Here is a 27,583-nt window from a genome sequence, read left to right as displayed (position 1 = left end):
GTATGACCCCCCCCCCCAAGTGCCTGCCTAGAGGCAATATTGGGCTGGATGAGAGATAACAAGCTGAAGTTGAATCCTAACAAGATGCCGTCTGTAGGGGGTCAAGATCTGAGAGATGGTTTCGATCTGCCTGTTTTGGATGGGGTTACACTCCCCCTAAAAAATCAGGTTCGTAGTCTGGGAGTGCTCCTGGATGCCAAACTCTTCCTGGTTTCTCAGGTTGAGGCTGTGGCTAGGAGTGCTTTTTATCAGCTTCAGCTGATACGCCAGATAAACAGGTTGCTTACCTGTAACAGATGATCTGGTAGTGGTTCCATACATTCATAACTAGTGGGTTCTGCGCCTGCGCAGATCAATTTCGGGAAGAATTCGTTAGCTCCTCGCTACACCAACCGCCCACTGCATGTGACTGCAGTACCCCCTAGTGGCGGTTAGGTGTCTCTATTTTCAGTTTCTTGAAGGCCGATATAGCAGCCCAGTCTTAAGGACAGAGTGGTAAGTGTATTATATTCAGTAGCTTGCAACTGTCTTAGCGGGGATGGACAGGCGGGTTTTATGAATGTATGGAACCACTACCAGATCATCTGTTACAGGTAAGCAACCTGTTTATCTGGTTAGTGGTTCCAACATTCATAACTAGTGGGTGAATTACAAGCTACCCAGATGGAGGTGAGTAAGCATTGCAAGTCACCGTAACACCCTCTTGAGGACCGCCTGTCCGAATTCAGCAGCCTTAGCCGTGCATAGATCTATGGCGTAGTGTTTTACAAACATCTGGTGAGACGATCAAGTTGCTGCTGTGCAGATATCCGGGAAACGAATGCCAGACAGATGTGCTGCAGACGTGGCGTAAGCCCTAGTGGAGTGCGCCCTAATTGACCTCGGAGGGATGACACCTTGTTGGTCATACACCAATTTGATCAACTCCACCAGCCAGAAAGACAATTTCTGCCGAGTAGGTGAATGCACTTTACACTTGCCCTGCAAGCCAACAAATAACTGAGGTGTCTTCCGAATGTCCCTTGTGGCCCTTAAGTAGAAGAGAAGGGCTCGGCGAATATCCAATGAATGCATTGCCCGCTCAAGTGCGGACATAGGGTCTCTGAAAAAGGTAAGCAACACAATTTCAGTATTAAGGTGAAAATCTGTAACAATCTTTGGACAGAATTCGGGATCCAAGTGCATGATGACCCGCTCTAGACAAATCCTCGTATAAGGCTCATCAATGCGGAGTGCACGCAGCTCACTTACTCGCCTGGCCGTGGTGATGGCCACCGAGAAGAGCGTCTTCAGGGTTAAAAGTTTCAACGACGCAGATGCCAGAGGTTCAAAGGGTGGCTCCGTCAGAGACGAGAGTACCAAAGAAAGACTCCACTTTTCAGCTGGCGGGCGGAACGGAGGTTAAAAATTATTGATGCCTCTCATGAAATCTTTACATCTCGGATGGGTGAAGACCGTCTTTCCATCCCACCCATCATGTTGCGCTGATATAGCTGCCACATGCACCTTAATCGAGACATTTGCTAGGCCGCTCTGCTTCAGAGTTGTTAGGTACAGAAGAACAGCTTTCAGGCTTGCTTCCTTGGGGTTATAGCCCTTAGAGGCAGCATGCACCGCAAACCTGCGCCATTTTGCTCGGTAGCTATGCCTAGTCGATAGCTTATGGGTGTTTAGGAGAATCCTCCTTAGTAGCCAATCCTCCTGGCTGTGAGACTCAGCATGGACAAATTGGGGTGCACCACCTTTCCTTGGTCCTGAGTTATCAGATCTGCCCACTGTGGCAACCTCCTGTACCTGCCCTGGGACAGTCTGAGTAGCTGCGTGTACCATGGCTGCCTTGGCCACCATGGGGCAATAACTATCACCTGAGTCTTATCTTGTAGAAGTTTGGCCACCACCCTGGGCAGCAATGGAGTCGGAGGATAGGCATAAAACAGTTGTTGGTTCCACTGATACTGAAACGCATCCCCCTTTCAATCTGGGCCGATTCCCAGCCTGGAGCAATAGTGGTCGCACTTGCTGTTGTTGTACGTCGCGAATAGATCCACCTTTGGTTTGCCCCAAGTCTGGAATATCTGTTCCATTATCACTGGGTTCAACTCCCACTCGTGCTGATCCAGCACGAGTTCCCTGCTCAAGGAGTCCACTAAAATGTTCATGGTGCCCTTGATATGAATGGCAATGGGATAGATTCTGCGTGGAATGCACCAAGTCCACAACTGAAGACTGAGGCTGCACAATGACCTGGAAACCGTCCCGCCTTGCTTATTGACATACGCAATGGCTGTTGTATTGTCCATCTGCAGCTGGATGGTCTGCCCCACAAGTTTCTCTTGGAAGGCAACCAAGGCCTTGTACGCAGCCAGAAGTTCTAGAAAGTTGATATGCAGAAGTCTCTCTTTTGGCCTCCATCGACCCTGAACCTTGTGGTGCAGCAGATGCGCACCCCAGCCCTGCAACTAAGCGTCTGAGGTTACCGTGGTGGTTGGTTTCAGTGACTGGAACTGTATGCCGTTGAGCATGGTTGACTCCTTCGTCCACCATGGCAGTGAGGCAAGCACCGTGCCTGGAAGTGTCAGCCGTTTGGATTGCGGATCCAGCCTTGGCCTGTAAGCTCTCAAAAACCGGAGCTGCAACTTGCGCATGCGAAGCCTTGCATACAAAACCGTGGTGGTGCAAGACGCCATCAGACTGAGAATAACCTGTATAGTTCTCGCCCTCTGTACCGGATGTCTCTGACACATGAGGATGAGCGCCTGTAGGTGTGAAAACCGATCTCTCGGCAGAAAAGCCCTCTGGGCCGTCATGTCTAACAGTGTCCCGACATATTGAAGGTGTTTCACTGGTTGTAGGAAGGACTTCTCCCAATTGATGTTCACGCCCAGATCACTCAACAGGGTCGTTACCATGTTTACATGTTCTAGCAGTTGTTCCCGCATACTGGCCATCAGCAGCCAGTCATCCAGAAATGGATAAATGGATAGCCCTTTTATTCGGAGATAGGCTATTATCACCGTGACACACTTCGTGAACACGCGCAGGGCAGTGACCAAGCTGAAAGGTAGGATGTTGTATTGATAAACTTCACTTCCCATGGTGAAGCAGAGGAATTTGCGGTGGTTCTCCTGAATGCCTATATGAAAGTAAGCATCCTTCAAGTCGAGCGTTGCAATCCAATTCTCCCCATGAAGGAGCGGAAGGATGGCTTGCAACGTTGTCATCCTGAATTTCTTTACCTCGATGTATTGATTTAGGCCCCGGAGATCCATAATTGGTCTTATGCCCCCATCGCATTTGGGGACTTGGAAATAACGAGAATAAAAGCCAGACTGGCTGAGAGCCCACTGGACTGGCGATATTGCCCCTTTCATCAAAAGCTTCTCCACCTCCTCCCTCAGGACAGGGGTTTCCGGAGTGTACTTCACTCCCAGAAACAGAGGATACTCCTCGAACTCTAGTGCATAGCCCGTCATCACTATGCACAAGACCCACCAGTCTGATGTTATGTGGTGCCATGCTTGAGCATGGGCTTGCCAGTTTGATGGTAACTCTGGCAATGGGATAACTCTGTTCCTTGCTTTGATGTTGATCAGGTTGCTTTGTGGGGGCGGGTCGCGTGATGGCTGTGGGCTCGCCTTCGGATCAAAGCTGCTGCTTTGATTGTGGTGTTCTCTTCGTTTGGCCAGACTGGCTGGTTCTGTTTTTGGGATAATAAGGGTGCTTGTTACTGTTCCCAAACCGCTGGTAAGGTCGTCTGAAGTCTCGCTTATCGGACTGCCAGTAACTGCCCTGGCGCCTCTGATAGTGATTGTACTGACCAAATGGGCGGTATCTGTTCGTATATCGTGGGTTGGTAAAAGAGCGCGTGGTGTTCTGCGATTTCTTCCATTGCTCCATATTTTCATTGGTCTTGTCTGAAAACAAGCCCGCACCATCAAATGGAAGATTCTCAGTCCTATCCCTCATATCCTGCTGTAAACCTGTAGCTTGCAGCCAGGCATGTCGTCTCAGAAAAATGGACGAAGTCAATGTCCGGAATTCCGACTCAGCTAAGTGCTTTGCTTTAGCCAATTGTTGACGGGTAGCCGCAGTAGATTTTGCGAATACAGCCTCAAATCTTTTCATAAATTCTCCAGGATCTAGTTTTGAACTCTGATCGTACAAAGCCCCCCACAGGGAATGTGTATATCTTGCTTGGCAAGCCACATAGTTGGCAATTTTGATGGACAAACATGCTGTCAAGTAAGTGCGTCTTCCCAGAACATCCAACTTGCGGCCCTCCTTGTCCACAGGTGTGGTGTGATGCTTGCCACCCTTAAAAGTCGTTGCACAATCAACGACCAACGAATTTGGAGCAGGGTGATGCAGCAAATACGCGTTCTCCTCCTCCTGGACACGATAAAAAGCCTCCAAACGTTTCGAGGTTGGCGCTGAAGTCTGGAGTACCTCCCAAGTTGATTTTGCCGCCCTGGTGATATGAGGCAACATAGGTAAGTATACCGGCCTCAAACCAGAAGCCGCCCTCATCATGTTGTAGCCAGGGTCCTCTAAGTCACTAGTTTTCTCTTTCAGGGTCAGGCCCAAGACCTGAGCCATCTTTGCCACTTGTTGATGATAGCCCTTCATTTCTTCATTGGGTGATACCGAAGGGACAATCGCAGCATTAGAATCTGGATCTGAGAGGGCAGGTGCTTCTGGATCGTCCAGATCTGGAGTTGACTCAGAGGCATAATCATCCTCTATATCATCGTCTTCACCATCATCAGATGGAACAGGAGAGTTCCCAACACCAATCAAGGTCACATGGACAGGTACATGGGAATGTGTTGTCTGAGTCGCTGCTTGGTGCAGGGTGGAAGTAAGAACCCGTGGCACATTAGCTTGTAGGGAAACCGAGCACTGACGCGGTAAAGGTACCGATGCTTGAACAGCCATTTCTATGCGCTGAACTGGCGTCAAAACAGCTTGCACAGCCGTCTCCTTAATAACCCTGGGGGTCTGTTCCCTTACACGCAACGACTCTCTAAATAAAGTACAGTCTGCGCTAGGTATTTCCACTGTGTCACCCCAACCACCACCGATTAAGGGTCCTGAAATCGGTGTCCCCTTCGTCGACAATGAAGGTGTCTTTGGAATTTGTCCAGGGAGATAGTCACCCTTGTGAAAACCATGTAAAGGTGCCTGTCGAGGGTGTACTCTTCTCAGAGTTTAGCATGTGGGCTAGTCTGTTAGCTTCTCGCTCACTTGCCCCTGGTGTGGCTGGGGATGGCACCGGTATAACCTGAACCACCGACGCCGGCTCATCCTCGATGTCAATGTGCTCAATGTCGGGGTCAGTGTCGAGTTCTGTGCCTACAATCACTGTGACTGTCAATTCCGGTGTAACCACTGACATCGACGGGGAGCTACGGGTGCGATCTCATGTCAACGTCGAGTCTCTGGACTTGAAGCCTGCCTCTCAGACTCCAACCTGGGTTCCTTCGATGCTGACCGCTCACAATGTCAAGTGCTTTGCGACCGATGATCAAATAAACTTTAAGCATGCTGCCCGATTGTTAAGAGTCTGTTTGTTAAATGTAACGCATACAGAGCAAGAAGCCATATCATGTACTTCCCCTAGGCAAAACAAACAGAAGGTATGGCCGTCTGTTGAGGGGATCTTCCCCTGGTAATCAGTGCAACGTTTAAAGGTTGTCTTGCCGTGATTAATGGCCTTACACACGCCGCTCATCCTGCTCAGTAGCCGTTCCGTTCCGTGGTCGTAGGGGGATGTCCAAGATCGAGTCCGAATCAATAGGGTTAAGAAAATACGTCGTCAAGTCCGTTCCAGAAGATCAAAGCCGTAAAAATTTAAACCAAGCCAAAGGGAAAATCCGTAAGAATAGTCCTAGTCCATTTTTCCAAAGTCCAAAAAGCCGAAAAAACCAATAACAAACTTTCCATGAGGAGCAACAGTCTCCGAGTACTGATCGCTATGTCGGCCTTCAAGAAACTGAAAATGGAGATGCCTAACCGCCACTAGGGGGTACTGCAATCACGTGCAGTGGGCGGTTGGCGTCACGAGGAGCTAACGAATTCTTCCCGAAGCTGATCTGTGCAGGCGCAGAACCCACTAGTTATGAATGTTGGAACCACTAAACAGATACGTCCATTTCTGGAGACAGATGACCTTAAAACGGTGGTACATATGCTGGTAACCTCTAGGCTTGACTACTGTAATGCACTCTATGTGGGGCTGCCTTTCTACATAGTTCAGAAACTACAATTGGTACAGAATGCGGCAGCCAGATTGGTCTCTGGGTTTACCCAAAGGGACCATATAACACCAAATCTAAAAGAACTGCACTGGCTGCCAATAAGTTACCGAACAAAATACAAAGTTACTACCTATAAGGCCCTTAATGGTTATAACCTATAAGGCCATTAATGGCTTAGGTCCAGGGTACTTAAGACAGCGCCTTCTCTGTTGTGAACCCTGTTGCCTATTAAGATCATCTGGAGAGGTCCGGTTATGGTTGCTGCCAATTCATTTGGTGGCAACTCAGGACCAGGCCTTCTCTGTGGCTGCCCCAGGGCTTTGGAATGCGCTCCCTGCTGAAATAAGAGCATCTCCTTCTCTGTTTGCTTTTAGAAAGACCTTGAAGACGTACCTGTTTCCTCAGGTAATTACCCTCAGGTAATTTTAATTGAGATTTAAGTTTTAAATTTTAATATGTGTTTTTATCTATTGTGATTTTTATCTGTTTTTATGAATTTTAAATGTTTTGTTTTATATTATAGTTAAATCTGTACACCACCTAGAGATTTCTATACTAGGCTGTATAGAATTGCAAGCAAGCAAGCAAGCAAGCAAGCAAGCAATAAATAAATAAATAAATTAGAATGGATCACGATCCAGATTTAGCCTATGGAATTCTCTGCCACGGGATTTGGTGATGGCCTCTAGCTTGGATGACTTTAAAGGGGGCTTAGACATATTCATGGATGAGGGGTCTATCAATGGCTACTAGTCTGCTGGCTGTAGGCCTCAAAGGCAAGATGCCTCCAAATACCAGTTGCAGGGTAGCAGCAGCAGCAGGAGAGAGGGTATGCCCTCACCTCTTGCCTATGGGCTTCTCAGAGGCATCTGGTGAGCCACTGTGTGAAACAGGATTTGGACTAGATAGGCCTTGGGCCTGATCCAGCATGGCTATTCTTATAGGTTTGACCCCAACTATGATTCAATTAGAGAGAGTTCTTGATTACAGAGGGAGGGAAGTTTTCCTTGCTATGCAAGCCCCTACCTTTGTTCTCCATTGTCCTTGGGTTGTCTACCTTCAGTTTCTGGGTGCTGTACAGAATACTAAGCCTTGCTCAATGGCTAGCAAATATCACCATGTGTGCTGCTGCATTGTCACTAGGTGGCTATTCCTAGATGGCAGGCTAGCTAAGGATTTGCCTGTTGGGGCAGTTCTTTGCTTCCTGGATAACGCTGTACTTTCCTGACTTTTCTAGCACTAGTCTCCAGAACACTCTTCTTCATCCTAATTTCTTTTACAAACTTGTATGACTATTACAAGAACACTGGCATCAAGTGTAATTTGATCCACATTCTCAATTTTCTATCCTGCACCTATGCATGGATATGCAATTTAAGTGTCTATAGACAGGAAACTGTTTTTCTTTCTTTCTTTCTTTCCAAAAATGGCTTGTGGCCATACATACACACCCTGAGGTCCATCTGGATTAGGCCCTCCCCTCCTCTCATCATTTCCATACCCAGCTGTAGTGTTCATGCAGTATACTTAGAAGCTTACAGAAGGAGTCATTGTGCTTGTGCAACAAGTTATGCTGCTGATGCACTTAGTCTAAATGCTATACAATAATCAATTATAAACAAAATAGAACCTAATGATAAATAGGCATTATTTACAAAAGTGACCAATAAAACTGAAGTGAAGAGAATACATCTAACAAAAGAGAAGTGCTTCACACAGCAAAGTAAAAAGTGCTAAGAAAGAATGAGAGTAAATGAAAAAGGTTCAATCAATACCCTGTTCAGAAGTCACTCTCACATTTTGGAATACATTCAAAGCCACTAAAAAATGAATGTAATTTGTTTGTTTTGAAGTTGCACCTACTTAAATATTGAGTTATTTGGGTTTTTGTGTAAGGATTTTTGATATTAAAGCTATGAATTAAATTTTCTTAAGATCTCCTAATTCAGAATGGAAGAAAGGAATATAAAATCTCCTTGCTTCCAGATCCACTTGAAAACGCATAAATTTCACAAAGCCAACAACAAAAGACTTTCCAATAATGTTGAAGAACTGAAATGAACAGGATGGCTGAGGTACAAGAAAGACCAGAGAATGAAAAGCAGCAGGTATTCTTCTACCTCTTTTTGCAGCTGGGCTTTTTCTTTCTCCAGTGCCAGGAATCCTATCTGCAACATCCCTACTTCATTCTTAAATCTTGCAACATCACATTCTAATTCTTCATCCAGTTCTTTTTTTGATGCTTGCTGGTGGGATTGGTCAGAATTTTTCACTTTATTTCCAATTGCAGCTTCATCTTTACAACTGTTGAATGTAGAATTTCTAAAAACACTAGTATTAAAATGGTGTACAGTTTCTTGAGCTATACATTTTGCTACATCAAAAAGCGTGTTTCTATCATCTGTGATCACCGGTTGCTTGATAGATACATTTTTAAAAATTACATCTAAAACAATGTCTTTACAACTATGCATTGGTGAAGTATCGGTACATTTTTCTGAAGCTGTAGTCTTTCCACACGCATTTGTTTCAAACTGAACAAATACATTGTCACTCCTTTCTTCTTTTATATTAACTTTTTTATCTTCTACATTGTTAGACAATGCTTGACATTGTGCATTCCCATTCTCGCCAACATTTTGTTTACCATGTTCACACAGCTTAAAAATAAGCTTCTGGGAAACAGAATTTTGAGGATATAAATTCAATTTTTCAGTGCTTAATTCCTTTTCAGCAATGACAGGCATTACATCTTCAGAATCATCTTTTCCTTGTATACCAATGGTAGTTTTAGAGAGATGAGGTGGTGGAGACTCATTTATGTTCTCCAATATACCACTGAAGCCATCTTGTGATCTTCCTTCCTCAGGAGTATCGTTTATTTCCTCATTTACATTAATTTCACCAAACATCTGCTTTAATTCTGCTGTAATGCTTTTGAAATTGGTTTTGGCTTCCTTTTTTTCATTTGCAACCCACATTTTTTCATATCTTGCTTCCCACAGTGCCATATCAAACTGATTGTGATCAATGTTTGATTCTTCATTGAGAATTTCTGCTTCAGTTTTCTTTTTGTCATAAATAAACAAAGCCTCTGTGTTGTATGTATGATTTCCAGTGGATGGTTTTTCTACAGAGCTGGGTGTGCTTATTACATTTTTATCCTTATGCATACAAGTATGGACAAAGAAAAATTAGCAAACAGTAACCAATGTGTTAAAAATTATGCTACAAATGTTGAAAGGATTTGAACTTTGAGAATATATTAAAACACTCTTTTCACAACTATATCCCCCCACCACTGCCCCATGGGGATGTCTCCTAATTTTTGTTTTTAATTCTTCAGTTCTCATCAAAAAGTGATTACAAGTCATTTTTCTCCTCTGAAAGCTGCTGAAATCAAGGCTTGAAGTTCCTGTTCGCCCCCAAACAGGCAGCAGTTATCTTGGCTGTGCTGTGACATCACATGTGCAGTCTTTCTTTGAGTCCTGCTTAGTAAGCATGGTGAGTGAAATTTCCTGTAATAATTTGACCAAAAACAATAGTAATTTTGAAAAATCCTAAAGGTATACAGTAAGTGGCATATAGTACCATTGCAAAAGAGTACAGCAAGAAAGGCACACTGTGGGTGTTCCTACAAAAAGAAATGATAAAAAGCATGGGTAGACGCTGTGAGAAAGGAAAAGTTGTTCAGTGAGTGTCACTATGTGTGATTCATGTCACTATGTCACTGTCAGTGGAAACGACTTATTTTCCCCAATACTGTTATGTTATACATATTTTTAGTAGTTCATTTTATTTTATTTGCATCATTTTACCTCAGAACTGCTAATGCTCTTACCACCCTCCAGGCTTGCACACCATAAGGGGGAAGGGCTGTTGAGTTCCTTTTAAAGGCCAGAAGGCCCAGTACTTTTAGAAGTTGTACAACAAGTAGACATTCAGCAGGTGCACCTTTACCTAGCATATGAGGATGGAAGCAGCACCTGTTGGTATATTGCCTGTACTTCAGCTGCACAACACCCAGAACGTCAGCTGATGAAATTCCAGTCTCCATATGATGGGGAAACTCCACCTACTAGATTTCTGCCTGTCATTCAAAGAATGACAGGCAGAAACTCAGGAGGTGACATTTCCCCAGCATTTCCCCCCTGGCCCTTAAAAAAGAACTCAGCAGCCTTTCTCCCTTATTAGAAACATGGAGGGTGGTAAAAGCTGTGAGGCCTAGTAGTTTTGAGATAAAATAAAGCAAAAGGAAGGAGGAGGCCACTGTCAGAAGCAGCCACACGACCACTGCTAAGCAGCTGAGGCCAATGTGATACAGGGGAACAGGTCTAATCTACCTTAGAGACTATTCAAGCATAATGGTAGCCTTTATATTCAAGCAGTTTCTCCTTCCTTGGGGAAGGGCGGGGGGGAGAGAGATTTCACCAGCAGTGACAACAGTTGTCTCAGCTGTTTCCAGGGCTAAAGAAAAAGTGCAGAGGACACTGGTGAGCCAATGTTTGCTCTCCCCTCCTTCTCTACATAGTCACTCCCCCCCCCTTTTAAGGGGGAGAAAAATCAAATTAAAGTATTTCCCCTATTTACTGGTATACCATATAAAAAAGTGATATTTTGAGGAGAGGATATTTTTGAATTATAAAATCAACTCGATTACTAACTTTCTCGTCTTCACTCCCCTCTTCTCCATTCCTTTGTAAGCTTCACTGCCAGCAAAGAAACATGCTATCATGTAGGAATCTACAAATGGCAGATTTCCTGAATTTCCTTTTGCAAATAGTTTTTCAGTTATTTTAAGGAATCAGTGCCAAAGAAGGCTTCTGTCCTGCACAAGGCAGGGAGCAGTGCTGATGTCATAATCACCTCAACCAATAGGAGCATGTTTTTGCCCTGCCAGGGAAATGTGAAACTTAATTTTTGCAACACTACCTAATAATGAGCTGCTTAATGGATTAATACTACTAAATATATTATGTATGATATTTAGGAGACATGGTTAAGGATTATTTTACTGCAACTTAATTATAAATAATACCTACATTTCCTCCATTCTCCTATATGCAACATACTTAAAATTCTCACCTGACCAACCCCCAAATTAGGGAGAGATAAAGATCTTACTTGGTGAACTTCTGTTCTTGTTGGGGGTAGGGCATTTTCTAGGTAGGCTAGGACTCCACTTCTGGGACCAAGAAGGCAGGGCTGAAAAGCCACTTCATGGGTGGTGTGAATATGTCCTTTCTCTCATGAAGAGTCCCACGAGAAGTTCAGAAGCTGTAAAATTTCCAGCTTGAGTCAAGCTGTTCTGTCAGGGGAGCAGAATTCATCAACTTGGCCCTTAGGAAGGTTCCCAGTGGACCCTTCCAACATATCAACCTGTGCAAGCAATAGGCTTCCTGGTTTGAAGACGGTTGCCTCAATAGCTACCATGTTCCCTCCAGAAACCATTTCCATTAACACAGCTGCTGGAGGAACCTGGTAGACAGAAAGTGTTCCTCACCAGTGTCAATGTTCCTCAACATTGGCTCACCAGTGTCCTCTGCACTTTTTCTTTAGCCCTGGAAACAGCTGAGAAAACTGTTGTCACTGCTGGTGAAATCTCTCTCCCCCCGCCCTTCCCCAAGGAAGGAGAAACTGCTTGAATATAAAGGCTACCATTATGCTTGAATAGTCTCTAAGGTAGATTAGACCTGTTCCCCTGTATCACATTGGCCTCAGCTGCTTAGCAGTGGTCGTTGGCTGCTTCTGACAGTGGCCTCCTCCTTCCTTTTGCTTTATTTTATCTCAAAACTACTAGGCCTCACAGCTTTTACCGCCCTCCATGTTTCTAATAAGGGGAAAAGGCTGCTGAGTTCTTTTTTAAGGGCCAGGGGGGAAATGCTGGGGAAATGTCACCTCCTGAGTTTCTGCCTGTCATTCTTTGAATGACAGGCAGAAATCTAGTAGGTGGAGTTTCCCCATCATATGGAGACTGGAATTTCATCAGCTGACGTTCTGGGTGTTGTGCAGCTGAAGTACAGGCAATATACCAACAGAACAAGGAGCCCAGCGGGGAAAGGGGTGGCAGGGAGGTATCCTGCCGCCCGATTTGTAAAGGAAATACGGCGCCGGAGTGAGGAAAGCGCGGGAGGGGTAAGTAAAACCTCCCCCGCCCTCAATGGAATCCCCCACCCCAGTGCCGGACCGCAGCTCCGCGGTTCCGTGCACACCCCTAGCAAGAATCACAAGAGCATATGTTAGATTGCAAAATGCTGTCTACTTTCTGAATTCTCCAGTAACTGTTATATCGCTGTTACAGAGAAGCAGATAAGTCCTTCTGGCAGGGCTTTTTACTCCTTTCCTTTGCTCCATTATTATGCTCCATTATTATGCTCCATCCAGAGCGGGAGTGCACAACTCAAATGCCCTAGTGGGCCAGAACCAACCATGACCTTTTATGCAGGGGTGAGAATGTAACCCTGCCCACCACACTGTGGCAGACTTAACACCACCATTATAATCCATATGCTACCAAAGCTCTGAGCCTTGTGAGGGGAGCAGCGGACTTGCTGCTCATCCCCAGCAATGCCCTGTGCTTCACTTAAAGTGGACTTCCCTTCTCCTTTGCCCTGCCTGCTTGCTGCCTCCTCCTCACATCCATTGCCTGCTTCGGGCAGGCAATGGACAGGCATGAGCAGCAGGAGGGAGTTATGTTTCCCTTCAGTGCTTGCTGCCTCCAGATCACATCCAATGGACAGATTAAATTTGGAGCCAGCCAGCAAGCAAATGGTGTGCTGCTGAGGAAGGATGCAAACAGAAGGGAGCAATGTACCCCTTCATTGCTTGCTTCCTCCAGCTTGCACTTGTCCATCACTTGCAATAAGTAGATGATGGATGCACATGAACAGGATGAAGAAATGCATCCCTTCCTTGCTTGCTTCCTCCAGATCGCATCTGTCCATCAGATGGGTGCTAGAAGCAGCAAACAAGGAAGTTGCACTTTACTCCCTCCTGCTCATAATCTCCTCCTCCAGCAGCATGCCCCTTCCTTACCTGCTGCCTCCAGCTCAGATCTATTCAGTGGATGAGAGCTGGAGGCAGCAGGCAATGGGGCACATTACTCCCTTCTGCTCCTAGTCACAAATGCCATTCATCTGCCTTAGGCATGTAATGGACAGAAACAGATTTAGAGCAAATATGGCGTCCTGGCAGGAAGCCGCCAACTAACCTCTCGGGTGTTTTTACTCCCGTTTGGTCTAAATATCTTCATTATCAATGTGAAGATAAGAATGCGTGCAGAGCTTGGCCTCCCCACTCCGACTGGAGGGGAGTCTGGGGAGATTCCAGGCTTGAGAAAGTCTGGAGGACTCTGGACGACCCTTGCTGGGAGAGACCTTTCTGCTTCAAGCATCAGGCTGAACAGGAGAGGTTTCCACCAGCCTCGCTAAGGATGACCTTGCTACATATATTCCTATCTGCTTTCCTCTAATAAATCTCTGAGATGACTACAGCTGTGAGTCTGTCAGATCTATGGCTTTTTTATTGCTAATTTTTGCTTATTTTTAACTATCTTCTATTTTTGAATCATTCTATGGACTTCGCTAGAGAGCTCAGCATTCCAATGTTATCAGCTTTCAGTTTTACGATGAAGAATTTTTAAAAACGTTTGAGAGTCCAGCAATTACTGATTTTATCTTGATCTCTAATTCACTCATAGCATTCGTTGGAGGTGATTATGGATTTCATATTTTCTGAGAACCTCCCTTGAACTTTTCAGCAGAAATGTATGGCATCTGCAATGGAGAAGAGGAATGAAGAAGAAGACTGGCTTGGAGAGAAAATGGCTTTTTAATGGATCTGGGTTTTTTTATTGCTTTGCAATGCCACATATTTACACAATTAAACCAGCTTATGTTTTACTTATAAAGTCCTAGTTGAAAAGACCTAGTCTATTTGAGTCTCGAGAGGATCTGCTTGGTGGGACCTTGAAAGAACTCCCTCAGTTTATAGCTCCTTCTGTTTGCATGGCTGACAAAGTGTTTTATGGCTGGACAATTATCTTCTCATTACCAACTATCTGAAGCTCTGATTGGGGAAATAAAAATAACTGGAGAGAACTCGGCAGAAGAAGATTGTCTTTCCACTTCTTTCTTTCTTTATTGGAATCAGGACTTTCCTATCTTTTGCTAGTTTAACACCACTGATGGAACTTCTGTTTAATAGCTAGTGACCTTAATAGCAATTAATGTCAATCAGCATTTCGTATCGGGACTTAGACTTTACTTTGAAGAATTCCTAAACTTGTTACTCAGCTGAGTAGGAGTGGTGATGATTTATTATTCTTGTTCTTATTGAGTGTTGATGTTGCACTCATGGTACTTTTTGTTAAATACAAGGAGGGGAAACTGGTAAGCAGGGGGACTGGTAAGTAGTGTTTTACTTTAAGATAATCTAAGAAGATTTCACAAAAATGGGTCTTAGTATTTTAATCTTATCTGAAAGCTTATTTGCCTTAGTTGTATGTCTTTTGGGCATGTTTTATTAGAACTATTTGGCTTTTGGATAGGCGGCTATGGAGAGATTTACGCGGAAGGATTCTAACTGAAGGAATTTCACTTTATAGAAACTTGATAACTCCCCCGCCCCCCAGCATAGAAGTTAAAGTTATGTGAGTTGCAGCTGAGACGTTCACCTTTTTTTTTTTGGTCTTTGTGCTGGCATGAATGAAATGCCCCACATTTTTAGTGGTGTATCTATCAGCATTTTATTTCTCCTTGCTATATTTTTAGTATATTGGAATTATCTTTTCTCTCTTACCTCTCTTTCCCTCTGAGCTTACGATATCAATGCTTTTTTCCTCTCTCTCTCCTTTCATCTCCTTTTGAGGTCTCCTTCCTTGTGTGTGTGTGTGTGTGTGTGTGTGTGTTTAAAAATATGTGATTTACTTAGGGATTCATATACAGGTTTTAACTTTGAGTATAATTAAATAATATACCCTATTAATTGGCTTTTCAAAGTATTCCCAGTGTTAATTGTCCCCTCCCCCCTTTTTTTAAACATTGAGATTTAGGGAGCTCTATATAGGGTTTAACACTGAAATAACCTATTCAAAAACTAAGATTCTTTATGATATACCCAAATGTTCTAATGACTTAAGGAATCGTCACATATCTTCATGGAAGAAACGATAATTGATGTGATTAATTTAGGGTTTCATTTAATAGATTTTAACTCTCAGTATAATTAAATATGATACCTCATTAATTGGCTTTTCAACCAAAACCCGATAGTCCTAATGACTTAAGGAACTGCCACATATTTTTGTCTTTTGTTTCTTTTTGTTTTTTCTTTCCTTTTTATGGAAGAAACAAGAACATATTAAGAATGGGTGAATTAGGGGAGAGTGGACCTCTAGAATTAACCTTTAGAAATAAGTGGCTGCAAGATTGATAATATTTTTAAATTTAAGGAATAAGATTATTGGCTATATTCCATTATATGACATTATAGTTTTAAAAGGATTATATATCAAGATATTCTATTTGGAAATTTCAGTGTTTGGGTTTTTTTGGTATTCTTAAGTCTTGGTTTGAGCATTTTGAACAATTAATTGAAGTTAGCTCCAGTTTCTAATTGAAATCTAGTTTCAATTTTTCAGAAACATATCTTTATCATTCCCATCTCTTTCTTTATTATTTTTATTTTATTTTACTTTCCCCCTATGGGCTTTTATTGTTTGTTATGAAAAATTTATAATAGTAACTGTTTAATGAACTACTTGTTGTGATGCAAACAACTAGAAGGAAATTGAGAAGGACTTTATGTATATATGGGGAAAGATCCTAGTATCATAGCTTGATAGCTTATTCTCCCACTTGTGGGTTATAGAGTTCAGAGTCAGCTGAAGTTAGTCCACCTCTTCATGAAAGAATATCTTTTGACTTTTCTCTCTGGTTTTTTGTTTGTTTGTTTGTTTGTTAAAATGAGGAGGAGGACTATTGAAGGTTTAACTGATTTCTGTCATTTACTTTATTATGGCGTTTTATACACCTGTATGGGACAAGATGGAATTTTGATTATAGAATATTGGTGGATATGTGGCTTTGTGTTTACCACACATATACTTTTTCTGTTATGGCAGAACTAGTGTTTTTTCATTTTCATTGTCTTCTTCATTAATTAATCTTTTTCTGAATCGTTTGATTAAGTCCGGGGGAGTGTTCTGTGAGAGGTTTAAATTTTATTTTCTCTCTGACAATTAGATATAGTTTTTTTCAGATCTACTCTCTTTTTCTTACAGATTACCTTTACTCATTTAAGTATACTTAAATATAAATACTGTGTCCTTTTTCTTCTTGTTTTCTAAGCTGTGGATAAGTCATTGCTCTTATTCATGTATGACTATGTCAATCTCAGAGATGTAACCTGTTTTTTTTCTATTACTAATGAAGCAACAATTCTTTTTTTTTTAAAAATCAATGGACAGGAACAAGCTGAAGGCAGGCAGGGGGAGGTGGAAGGGGAGGTAAGGAAAAAGAGGTTGGAAGAGGGGTGGCGACCATGGACTCTGGTCCAGTGAGCTGGACAGCACTGTGTGCGCCTTGCCTCAGGCATCCACTGAACTGAACCAGCTCTGGTCCTGTGGGTCAGCTCCAACCCATGGGCCCTAAGCTGTCCAGGGTAGCTACAGAGCAATACCTCACCAACAGTTTCTGATCTATAGGATTAGAGACAGGTGTGGTAGGAGTCAATGTGTGTTGAATGTTCTTTATTTTCAAAAACAAGTCTTTTTTTTTTTTGCCACTCTTCATTTATTACTTTATCGAGAGAGGCTTCTGAGAATGTATTAACAGAAACTAGCAATCTTAAGGAAGTTCCCATTCAGTTAAAACCAGTTCTGTCTTCTAGATGTACTTTAAATTCCTGGCAAGGGTACTACCATACACTTCATGGTTATGAATACACTGCATCAGTTTAGACACTAGAAGTACACAGAGATTTATTAGACCGGGGAAGGAGTGAGAAGCTTGGCTGAAGGTAAATGTATATGGGCCGCCAGGGGCAGGAGGGAGCTGCTACGCTCACACACTGCAGGCCTCTGCAGTCCCCTGCCATATCTTTCCCCGAGCCACAACACAGTATAACGACACCACTGCTCCAGCATCGATTACTGCTGGGATGGGCTTGCACCAGAGTAGTGATGTCACCATATTGCACTATGGTCAGCAAAGGGAGGGTTGCCAGCAGCGAGAGCAGGAGCCATGGAGGCCAGTGGCAGGTGGGTGGGGGAAGCTGGAGGAGGCCAGCAACAGTGATCGGGCCACAGAGGACAGCAACAGGGGGGAGAGCCAGCAGAAACCAGCATCGGGGGGCAGGGTGCTGCAGTGGTGGGCAGCCAAAAAATTAAAGTTACGTATGAGATGGGAAGCAGGAGATCCAAAGACATCTGCAGAAGCACTAACAACAGATGTAGAGGTGCGTGTGTGTGTGCATAAACCATCAAAATGAATTAATGAAATCTGATTGCAGATTTTAATGTTTGTTTCAGTCACATATCATGCAGCCAGTGTTCAAGTTAGCTTTTTAATATACATACCTCATTTTCATCACTTTCAGTTTCCTTGATTGCTTCTTCATTACTCTGCTGCCCTGTAAGAATGAGTATACTTGTAATTGTTATAATCTGTATGATACCTTGTTCTTCGCAAATAAGCATGACAAATTTGATAGTATCATATCAGAATATTTCTGCTATAAGATTTCAAAATGTCTGTCAAGTGGGTTTGATGCAGTAAAGTGATTTTTTTTAAGAACAAAAATAGCAGAAGACAAAGGAGAAAAAAGGATGCTGAACAAGCCTATGCAATTTCTGTTAAATACTTGTATGGCAAGACTAAAAGAGAAATACATAATTGTAAGTTCTTGGGTTCTAACACAAAAGCAGCCATTAACAGGGCATTTTTAAGAATCTGTTAAAAGCCTACTGGACTCACCACATTATGGTAAGTTTGCAATATACTTAATGCTAAAGAATTGACAGCTAAACAGCAATAAACAGTAAGGAAACCTCTGAATAACTGGTACTTTTAATATTTTAGAACCTGTTTCCTGGAAGACTGTACTAGTATTTCTCTCTCTATGACTACTCCTTGCAAAAGCAAAGACAATTTGATTCAAAGCTGGCATTAAGTTAGGATGGCTAGGTAAGAACTCTCAAAAATTACATCTCTATACAGAACGAAGACTACACCACTTCAGACTACCAGTGGGGATGTCATTTTGAATGCTACCCTGTGCAAAAGTCTCAATGAAAGATAAAAACAAAAGCAAACAAAAAACCTAGCACAGAAAGGCCAAAACATTCTAGCTCAACCTTCTGTCTGCTGTGCTAGATTGCTACTTACAGTGATCTTTTCCCCAAAAGAGATCATTCAAAAATGTGATACCCCACATCCTTTTCAGGAGGCATCCGTTCTTAGGATCAATGGGACTGGTAGTTCAAAGGGTATACCCACAGAGAGTGAGTATATTCTGGTCCACCACTGTAGAGAGCGTAGCAAAGGTGGTGGGTCAGCCACATGTTCTGGCGGTTCCATGCACACCTGGCAGTTCCGTGCACACCCAGTGGGCGGTTCCTTTAAGGGGCAGGGAAGGCACTACCTACCTGCCAGCCCCCGCCTCACCATTTCCCCCCTGCCAGTGGTCTGGTAAAAAGCAGGCATGTGGGGCTGCAGTGTGCTTTCCTGCAGCCACGGTCAGCAGTGTGTTGGGCATTTCGGGGGCGCTGCTAACCAGGGCTGCAGGGAATACTGCAGATCATAAGTTACAGGGAATACACCTCCAGATCATAAGTTACAGGTAAGCAACCTGTTTATCTGGAAGTGATCCATTATCATAAGGAATGGGTGACTAACCAGCTCCCCCACACCATGGCGGAGGGCGCAGCCATTCCACCCACTACTCTAAAACTCTGAGTACCTCTCTCCCAAATTTGGCTTCAACAGCCACATGTAGGTCTATGGCATAATGCTTGATGAAAGGCATATGTGTACTCCAAGTGGCAGCTGCACACAAGTCCTTAAAAAAAGAGTCCAGATTAGAGAGCCGAAGAAGAAGCAGAAGCAGTAGCATACGCTCTCATGGAGTGTGCTTTCACCCCTTTTGGAGGTTGCCAGTTCTGTAACTTGTATGTTAAGAAAATAAGTTCAACCAACCAATGAGATCGCCTCTGTCTTGACACCAGCATGCCCTTGTTCTTGCCTTTAAATAATACAAAGAGCAGCTTTGTATGTTGAAAGTCTTTTGTTCTTTTCAGGTAATGGAGAAGGCAGTGCCTGACATCCAGTGAACGTAAAGCCCATTCCAAGTGCATCTCAGGTTCTTGAAAAAATTACGGAAGTACGATTTTTTGATTCAAGTGGAATTCTGTTACCACCCTAAGTAAGAAAGATGGATCAGTATGCATAACCACCTTGTTGGAGAAGAACTGCGTATATGGTATATCGGCCCATAAAGCAGCAATTTTACTAACACGACAGTATGTACTGTACAGTGATGTACTGTAGTGATGGCAGTAGTGATGAGAAAAGCGGTCTTTAGCATCAGATAATGCAAGCACACCTCATGAAGTGGCAAAAATGGAGGTTCCGTTAGTGAAGTCAGCACTAGAGATAGACTCCACTGCTCAGCCAGGTGGCATATAAGAGGTATAGGTTTCTGATGCCACGCAGAAATGTTTTGCATCAAGGGTGAGAGAAGGCGGTTCTGCCTTGCCAGCCTCTGTGCTTAGCTGAAATAGCAGCAAGATGCACCTGTAAGGATACATTCACCAGACCAGATTTGTTCAGACTGATAAGGTACAGTAGGACCTGATCCATTCAAGCTCTGAATGGGTCAAATCCATGGTCCTTAGCTTAAGAGATAAAACGCTTCCATCTACTAGTGTAACTTTTCCATGTAGAAGGCCTACAACAGTTTAGCAGGATTCTCTTTAATAGCCGACTTTCCTCGCTGTCAGCCACAGCATCCACAGAGCCAGATGCACTAATCAAACTCCATCTCCTGTTAGCAAATCTGAGCCAAGAGGCAGATGAAAATAATGGTTCCCCATCAGTCTGAGTAGCGAGGCAAACTGGTTGGCGTGGTCACCATGGCATCACTAAAATCATGTCTACTGCCTTGATGAGCAAGTTGTTCCAACTCTCAACTAGGGCATCAACAGGATCACCTGCAAAGCCAACATTAAATCCCTCCAAGGCTTCTTGGAATCTTAATGGATCCAATAACCTCTTCGGGTGGACCATTCTAATGGGCCCCTCGCCCCTATGGAGGTGGGAAGTGGTTGTAAGTCCAACCTTAACCAGATGTTGGTGAGTCCCCACCCACGGAACACCACCCTGATCAGAGTAAAATACCAAATCAAAGTGTGTGACCTGCAATATGCATCGGTCCAGAAACCACTTGGGATAGGCCCATAGTTGTCATGGCTGCTATGAACTCCTGAGCTGCCCCGGACAGACTGGTCCTGAAATGAACATTGAAGTCCCCCAGCACCAAGAGTCTGGGAGACTCCAACGTGAGTTCCGCGACCAAGTCCGTGAGCTCAGTAAGGGATTCTACTGGGCAGCGGGGCGATCGGTACACCAACAGAAGTCCCAATCTATCCCTGGTCCCCAAACTCAAGTACACACATTCAATATGGTCCAATACCCTGAAAGGGACCCTGGTAAGGGAGATGTTATCCTTACAGACCACAGCCACTCCACCAACCTGCCCACGTCCCCTCATCTGCTCCTCTACAGAATATCCTGGAGGGAGAAGCTGGGACCAAACTGGACCACTAGCCTCCCCCAACCAAGTCTCGGTAATACATACTAGGTCGGCCCCTTCATCCATGATCAAATCATGGATGAGTTCAGATTTATTTTGGACCGACCTAGCATTACAGAGGAGCAGAGAAAAGCTATGTGGGTTGTTGGCAGTGCTCCCTGAGGTCAAAGAGTGTCCCCTCCGACCCACTTCAAAATTGGCCCCTTGGTATACAGAAGATCTACAGGGGCTGAAACGGCAAGGTAGGCGACTGGAACACAAGTGGAGGAAGACTCAACTCGAATCTGACAGATTGTGACATAGAAAACATTTAAAGAGCTATGTTCAGGCAATGCGTGCGGCAAAGAGGCAGTTCTTTTCTGCCCGTATAGCCTCTGCGAATTCATGTCCAGCGGAGTTGTGCAGGGTTGTGAGGGGATTAGTATCTGCCCCCCCCTTTAACCAGAATTTGGAGTCATCAGTTACCCACTGTGATGTGTTTAAAGAGTTTTTCGCAGATAAAATCTCTCTGATTCGGGCCGACCTAGATGAAGACTCCACAATTAATTTGATGTCTGAGCTGGAGGTGCCAAACAACTCCTCTTATGTGATTCAACTGGATCGTTTTCAGTTTGTGACTCCTGAGGATGTGGACAAGCTGCTTGGAGTGGTGAGGCCTACCACTTGTTCTCTTGACCCTTGTCCAACATGGCTTGTTCGATCTAGCAGGAGGTTGTTGTAAACAGCCTGGTGGATACCATAAATGCTTCTCTGAGGGAGGGCAGGATGCCTCCTTGTCTTAAGAAGACAATCATTAGACCTCTTCTAAAGAAGCCTGCATTAGATCCCTCGGAGCTGAGCAATTATAGGCCTGTTTCCAACCTCCCATGGCTGGGCAAGGTAATTGAAAGTGTGGTGGCCTCTCAGCTCCAGGCCCTCTTGGAGAAAACTGATTATCTAGACCCATTTCAAACTGGTTTTCAGGCGGGCTATGGAGTGGAGACTGCCTTGATTGGTTTGATGGATGATCTCCAATTGGCAATTGACAGAGGAAGTGTGACTCTGTTGGTCCTTTTGGATCTCTCGGCGGCTTTTAATACTATTGACCACAGTATCCTTCTGGAACGTCTGAGGGTGTTGGGCGTGGGAGGCACTGTTTTACAGTGGTTCCGCTCCTACCTCTCGGATAGATTCCAGATGGTGTTGATTGGAGACTGTTGCTCTTCAAAACCTGAGCTTAAGTATGGTGTCCCTCAAGGCTCCGTACTTTCTCCAATGCTTTTGAACATCTACATGAAACCGGTGTGAGAGATCATCAGGGGATTTGGAGCTGGGTGTTATCAGTATGCTGATGACACCCAGATCTACTTCTCCATGTCAACTTCTTCAGGAGCTGGCATATCCTGCCTAAATTCCTGTCTGGAAGCAGTAATGGGCTGGATGAGGGAGAATAAACTGAAGCTGAATCCAGATAAGACGGAGGTACTTATTGTGCGGGGTCAGAACTCTAGAGACAATTTTGATCTGCCTGTTCTAGATGGGATCACACTTCCCCAAAAGGAACAGGTTCGCAGTCTGGGAGTACTTCTGGATTCACACCTCTCCTTGGTTTCTCGGGCTGAGGCGGTGGCCGGGGTGCTTTCTATCAGCTCCGGGTGATACGCCAGCTACGCCCGTTTCTCAAGATCAAAGAACTCAAAACTGTGGTACATCTGCTGGTAACCTCCAGACTTGACTTTTGTAATGCGCTCTATGTGGGGCCGCCTTTGTACGTAGTCTGGAAACTTCAGTGGGTTCAGAATGCGGCAGCCAGGTTTATCTCTGGTTCATCTCGGAGATACCATGTCACTCCTTTACTGATGGAGTTACACTGGCTGCCAATAGGTTTCTGGACAAAATACAAAGTGCTAGCTATAACTTAAAAAGCCCTAAACTGCTTAGGCCCTGGGTACCTAAGAGAGCGTCTTCTTTGTTATGAGTCCCACCGCCCATTGAGGTCATCTGAGGAGGTCTGTCTCCAGTTACCGCCAACTCGTTTGGTGGCGACACAGAGACAGGCCTTCTCGGTCACTGTCCCGAGATTGTGGAATGCGCTCCCTGCTGGGATGCAATCTTTCCCATCTCTGGCAATTTTCAAAAAAACACCTGAAAGCCCTTCTTTTCACCCAAGCTTTCTCAGCTTCCTAAATTGTGGGGTTTTAAATTTCTGGTTTATTTTAAAATTCAAAACCCGATTTCGGGGGTTTTAATCATTGTAATTGTTTAATTTTCAAAATGTTTTTAAATTGTTAATTGTTATATTGTTTTTTAATTTGTTTTAGCTCTTTACTGTTTTAGTGGTGTATTTTAATTGTAAACCGCCCTCTGCCATTTTGGAAGGGCAGAATAAAATAAAATAAAAAAATAAAATAAAATATAAAATAAAATAGCTTTTGTACCGTCTTGTATCAGCTTGCCTACAACTATGTTGACCAGGGGTAGTGGAGGCAACATATATAGTAGACCCTTGTTCCAGTTGTACTGAAAAGCATCACCCTGAGATGCTCGCACAATGCCTGCTCTGGAACAGAATCGTGGAAATTTCCTGTTCTCTTCCATTGCAAACATCCACCTGGGGAATACCCCATGTGGTGGTCAGACGTTCCAGGCACACTTGCTTGTGCTCCCATGCATGATGCTATTGATTTTCCAATGTCCTGCTCAAGTAATCTGCTAAGACATTCTCCATACCGTTGATGTGGATGACAAATACATTTTGGGAAATGAAGCAATTTCAAAGTTGTGTGCTCAGCACATAGAGACCTCAAAAATGTGTCTCCCTGATGACTGACATAGGCACTCGCCGTAGTATTGTCCATTTGAAGTTTTACTGTGGAGTCCCTTATTAGGAACTCAAAAAGACTTTAGAGCCAGAAACGCCGCCATCAGAGTACCTTCTCTCTGAACATCCCCCCCCCCAAAAAAAACTTACCTTACTTATTTTGGTCTGTTTTGTTGCTAAGGTTTGAAGGACTGGCTTCCCGATGTTGTGCCATCCACAGGCCCTGAGTTTGATGACTCCCGCAATGTGCCCTCCACCTTGACAAGGAGGCATTTGTTGTAACCCATCTTGTTGGAGATTAGAAAGTTTTGCCTTGAAGTAGATTCTCCTGCACCTACCACTATCGCAAGGACTTCAGTACAGGCAGGGCAATTTCCAGCAGCATCTGCAGACATTTGGGCGGAATGGCTGCAGAAACCAGAGCTGTAGTTGCCACATACGTAGGTGAGTATGGAGGATGGTAGCTTTGCAAGAGGCCATGAGGCAGAGCAACCTCTGAACCTGATCAGCCCACTATAGTGGTTGTTTTCGAGCACCTCCACCAAAGATCAAATGTAAAGATATCGTTCCTCCGGAGCTATGCTCACTTCAACAGCATGTCCAACATTGCTCCATTCTAGTCTATCGATCTTGTTGGTTGCAGTTTTGACTTGGCCAAATTGACCAGGACTCTTAAGTCCTCCAACAGTTGCAAGACATACTGGATCTGGGACTCCAATTCTGACCTGTATTGGTGCACCAGGAGCCAGTAATCTAAAAATGGGAACACAACTATACTTTGCTTGGACAGATAAACTACAAATGCCGCCATACATTTGGTAAAAACCCTCAGTGCCATAAACAAGCCTAAGAGCTAGACCCTGTACTGGAATACTGAGCTTCCTACGGTGAACCACAAGTATTTCCAGTGGTTGTGTTGAATCTCAACATGAAAATACACGTCTTTGAGATCTAACGTAGCAAGCCACTACTCTTTGGTGAGGAGTGGAAAAGTTCCATGCACTGTTGTCATACAGAACTTGCGTGCATCTATGAATTGCTTGAGGCCTCGGAGGTCCATAATCGCCCTGATCACCCAGTTTCGGGATGAGGAAATAACACGAGCAGAATCCCTTCAGCCGATCTGTCCACCACATTGGCACTATTGCCCCTTTCGCCAATAAAATTTGTATTTCTTCCCACAAGGTGGGAGTTGGGGGAGTGATCTTCATGTCTCCAATAGGAGGTGCATTATTAGATGCTGAGGTAAAGACGGTGCTGCAACAGGCACATCAACCAGAAGGGGTGTAGTCTGAATACCCTGGTTCACCCCTATGGTCACCACAAACGTAGAACAAAGATGGGGGGGGGGCAGCAAGCTGAGGAGGCAGCACACATTGTTGTACAGAGACAGATAGTTGTTGTGCAATATGGCCTTGCAGCTTATGCTGCACCATTCATAATTGAAATTCTGTGAAGTCCAGTTGTGTCACAAGAGACATTATGTGTCTAAATCCACATGCATGTAGAGGGTCATTTTGTGGCACAAAAGGTTGCAAAGGGACAAATGTAGAAAATGACCTCCACAGAGTCGCAGTGGTGGTGGGCGGCAAAGTGGCAATCAACGAATCAGGTCATAACAGTTTGACAGAGGAGAGACCCATTCTGGTTGTAGAACTTGCAAAGGTGACATAAATGGAGTTTTGAGAGTTGAGTCTCCTTCCGCATCAACATCAACGTCCAAGTCGCCACTCAGGAACACCTGAAACACGGAGCCAGAAGGAGTGCTGATGGAAGAGTCCACATACACATTAGCAATGTTGTAGTGCTCTGATCGAAGAAGGTATCATCAGTATTGTCAAACAGCAGAGAAGACCTCACTGGCGTCCGCGCTGGAGATAACATCAGAGGCTTGTAGGAATGAGGAGGCACCGTTGCCAATGGTGATCTTGGAACATTCCATTGAGTCAATCCCTGTTAGACTTTGGCCATCGATAGGAACACGCTCGGTATCGGGGTCAGAATTGATGTCAACATTGACATGACCGTCAATGTCAAAGGACACATTAGAGGGCCAGGGGAGAGACGTCTTCAATGTCGAAGGTTTTGGTAATGAAGAATCCATAGATGTCGATGAATCTTGACATTGAATTGACATAGGTGAAGGCGTCCTTGATCTCGATGGACATGGAGTCTTCAATTTATGTTTCTTTGGAGGTGAAGAGTCTGTGTCAGAAGAGACTCGATGCCGTTTATTTTTCTTATGTCTGGCATCGGAGCTTCTCGGCTTTTTGAAGATGATCTCTTCCGGGTCACTCACCAGGGTTTTAGGCACACAGACCCTGACTCAGACATCGAAACCATTGATGTCAACTTCGGCACCCAACCCATAGATGTTGATCTCAATGTCAACTCCAGTCTCGGCATCGGTGGGTGCAGCGCGTCGCCATACAGAGCCACTCTGAGGGGCAACAATCAATTTTTCAATTTGATTTGAAAGAATTTGCAAATCCTAAAAGTGGTAGGGACATGCTGTTCTCCCAAACACAACAGGTGCAGGTCATGCTCATTAGTAGAAGGCAATTTTGCTCTTCATTGAGAAAAACATTTGAAAGTAGTATTTTCTCTCTCTGCTTCCTCCATTCTAATACCAAAGCTGTAGAATTCCAACTAAATCCAATGTCCAGAAACCAAAGAATAGTAAACTCACAGTCCGTAGGTCAAAAAACACAATCAAATCCGATCAAATAAAACTTTCTTTTCTAATCACTGAGGAGCAGCAACTCAAAGGTCTTGATGCATCAGTGGTCAAAAAGAAACTGAATCAAAATGGCGCCCGACTCTCGAGTAAAGGAAGGCACTGAGTATGTGTAGCAGGGAGGGGTGCCAGAAAGAGGCTAATTAATCCACCCTGAAGGCACAGTAACCCCATTTCTCATGATGACTGATCACTTCCAGATCTTCTTCCTCCAAGGTAGGAGTTGAGTTGGTGTGTTTTATCCCTAGAAAAAGCAGGGAGGTTGCTAGATTCTATAGCATAGTCTGTTACAATGCTCAACACCCAGGCATCAGGTGTTATCAGATGCCAGGCATGGGGAAAGGGTGCGAGTTGGATGGGAGAAGGGGATATTACTTGACATACTTCCTGAGTTAAAGCATCAAAGAGTCTGCTTAGACTGGTTTGGGGATTTAGCCCTTTGAGGATGCCTTTGACATTGGTTGTATGGCTTTTTTACATTGTATTTGAAAGATTTCGTGAAATCTCTTCTATCAGATTGTATTGATATTTTCATCTGCCATAGGTTTTGTACTTTTGTGAGTAAGATGTTGGTTGAGGGTTTGAAGTGGATGTTCTTGCTGTCCATCGTGAAGTTTTCATCCTTTCCATGGTCTCATCAGTTTGAGTGCTGAAGAGACCTTCTCCCTCAAATGGTAGATTTTCAGTTTTGTCCTCAAATTCAGATTGAAGGCACATTGATCTAAGCCAGGTGTGTCTTCCAAAGGACACAGCATCTGCGATGGTTTGAGATTCTGTTTCCATTAAGTGCTTTGCTATACTCAGGTACTGCCTGGCAATGTCCATGGAATTATTCAGGGCAGTCTTAAATTTCTCACAAAACTCCTCTGGGACATTTTTAAGGTCTTCCTTCCGATTGTCCCAGATGGAGTGGTGGTATTTCGCCATGTAAGCCATGTAGGTGGCTATTTTTATGCATAAGAACAAGGTTGAATAAAA

The 27,583-nt window shown here is 44.1% G+C and overlaps 1 protein-coding gene across 5 annotated transcripts in view; it reads right to left on the bottom strand.

Annotated features, from left to right (window-relative positions):
* Window positions 1-27,583, bottom strand: part of LOC128327012 (ankyrin repeat domain-containing protein 26-like) — a 241,575-nt gene that overhangs the window by 114,909 nt on the left and 99,083 nt on the right. For all 5 annotated transcript variants that reach the window (XM_053255066.1, XM_053255067.1, XM_053255069.1 and 2 more), the window contains one exon: window positions 17,836-17,888. In XM_053255066.1, coding sequence (XP_053111041.1) covers window positions 17,836-17,888 — 53 coding nt within the window. The remainder of the gene's footprint in view (window positions 1-17,835; window positions 17,889-27,583) is intronic.

The sequence above is a fragment of the Hemicordylus capensis genome, chromosome 5 (genome assembly GCF_027244095.1).
Source record: "Hemicordylus capensis ecotype Gifberg chromosome 5, rHemCap1.1.pri, whole genome shotgun sequence".
In the NCBI taxonomy this organism is placed as follows: domain Eukaryota; kingdom Metazoa; phylum Chordata; class Lepidosauria; order Squamata; family Cordylidae; genus Hemicordylus; species Hemicordylus capensis.
The sequence above is the reverse complement of the archived record's forward strand: the minus strand, read 5'-3'. Positions and strand labels throughout refer to the sequence as shown.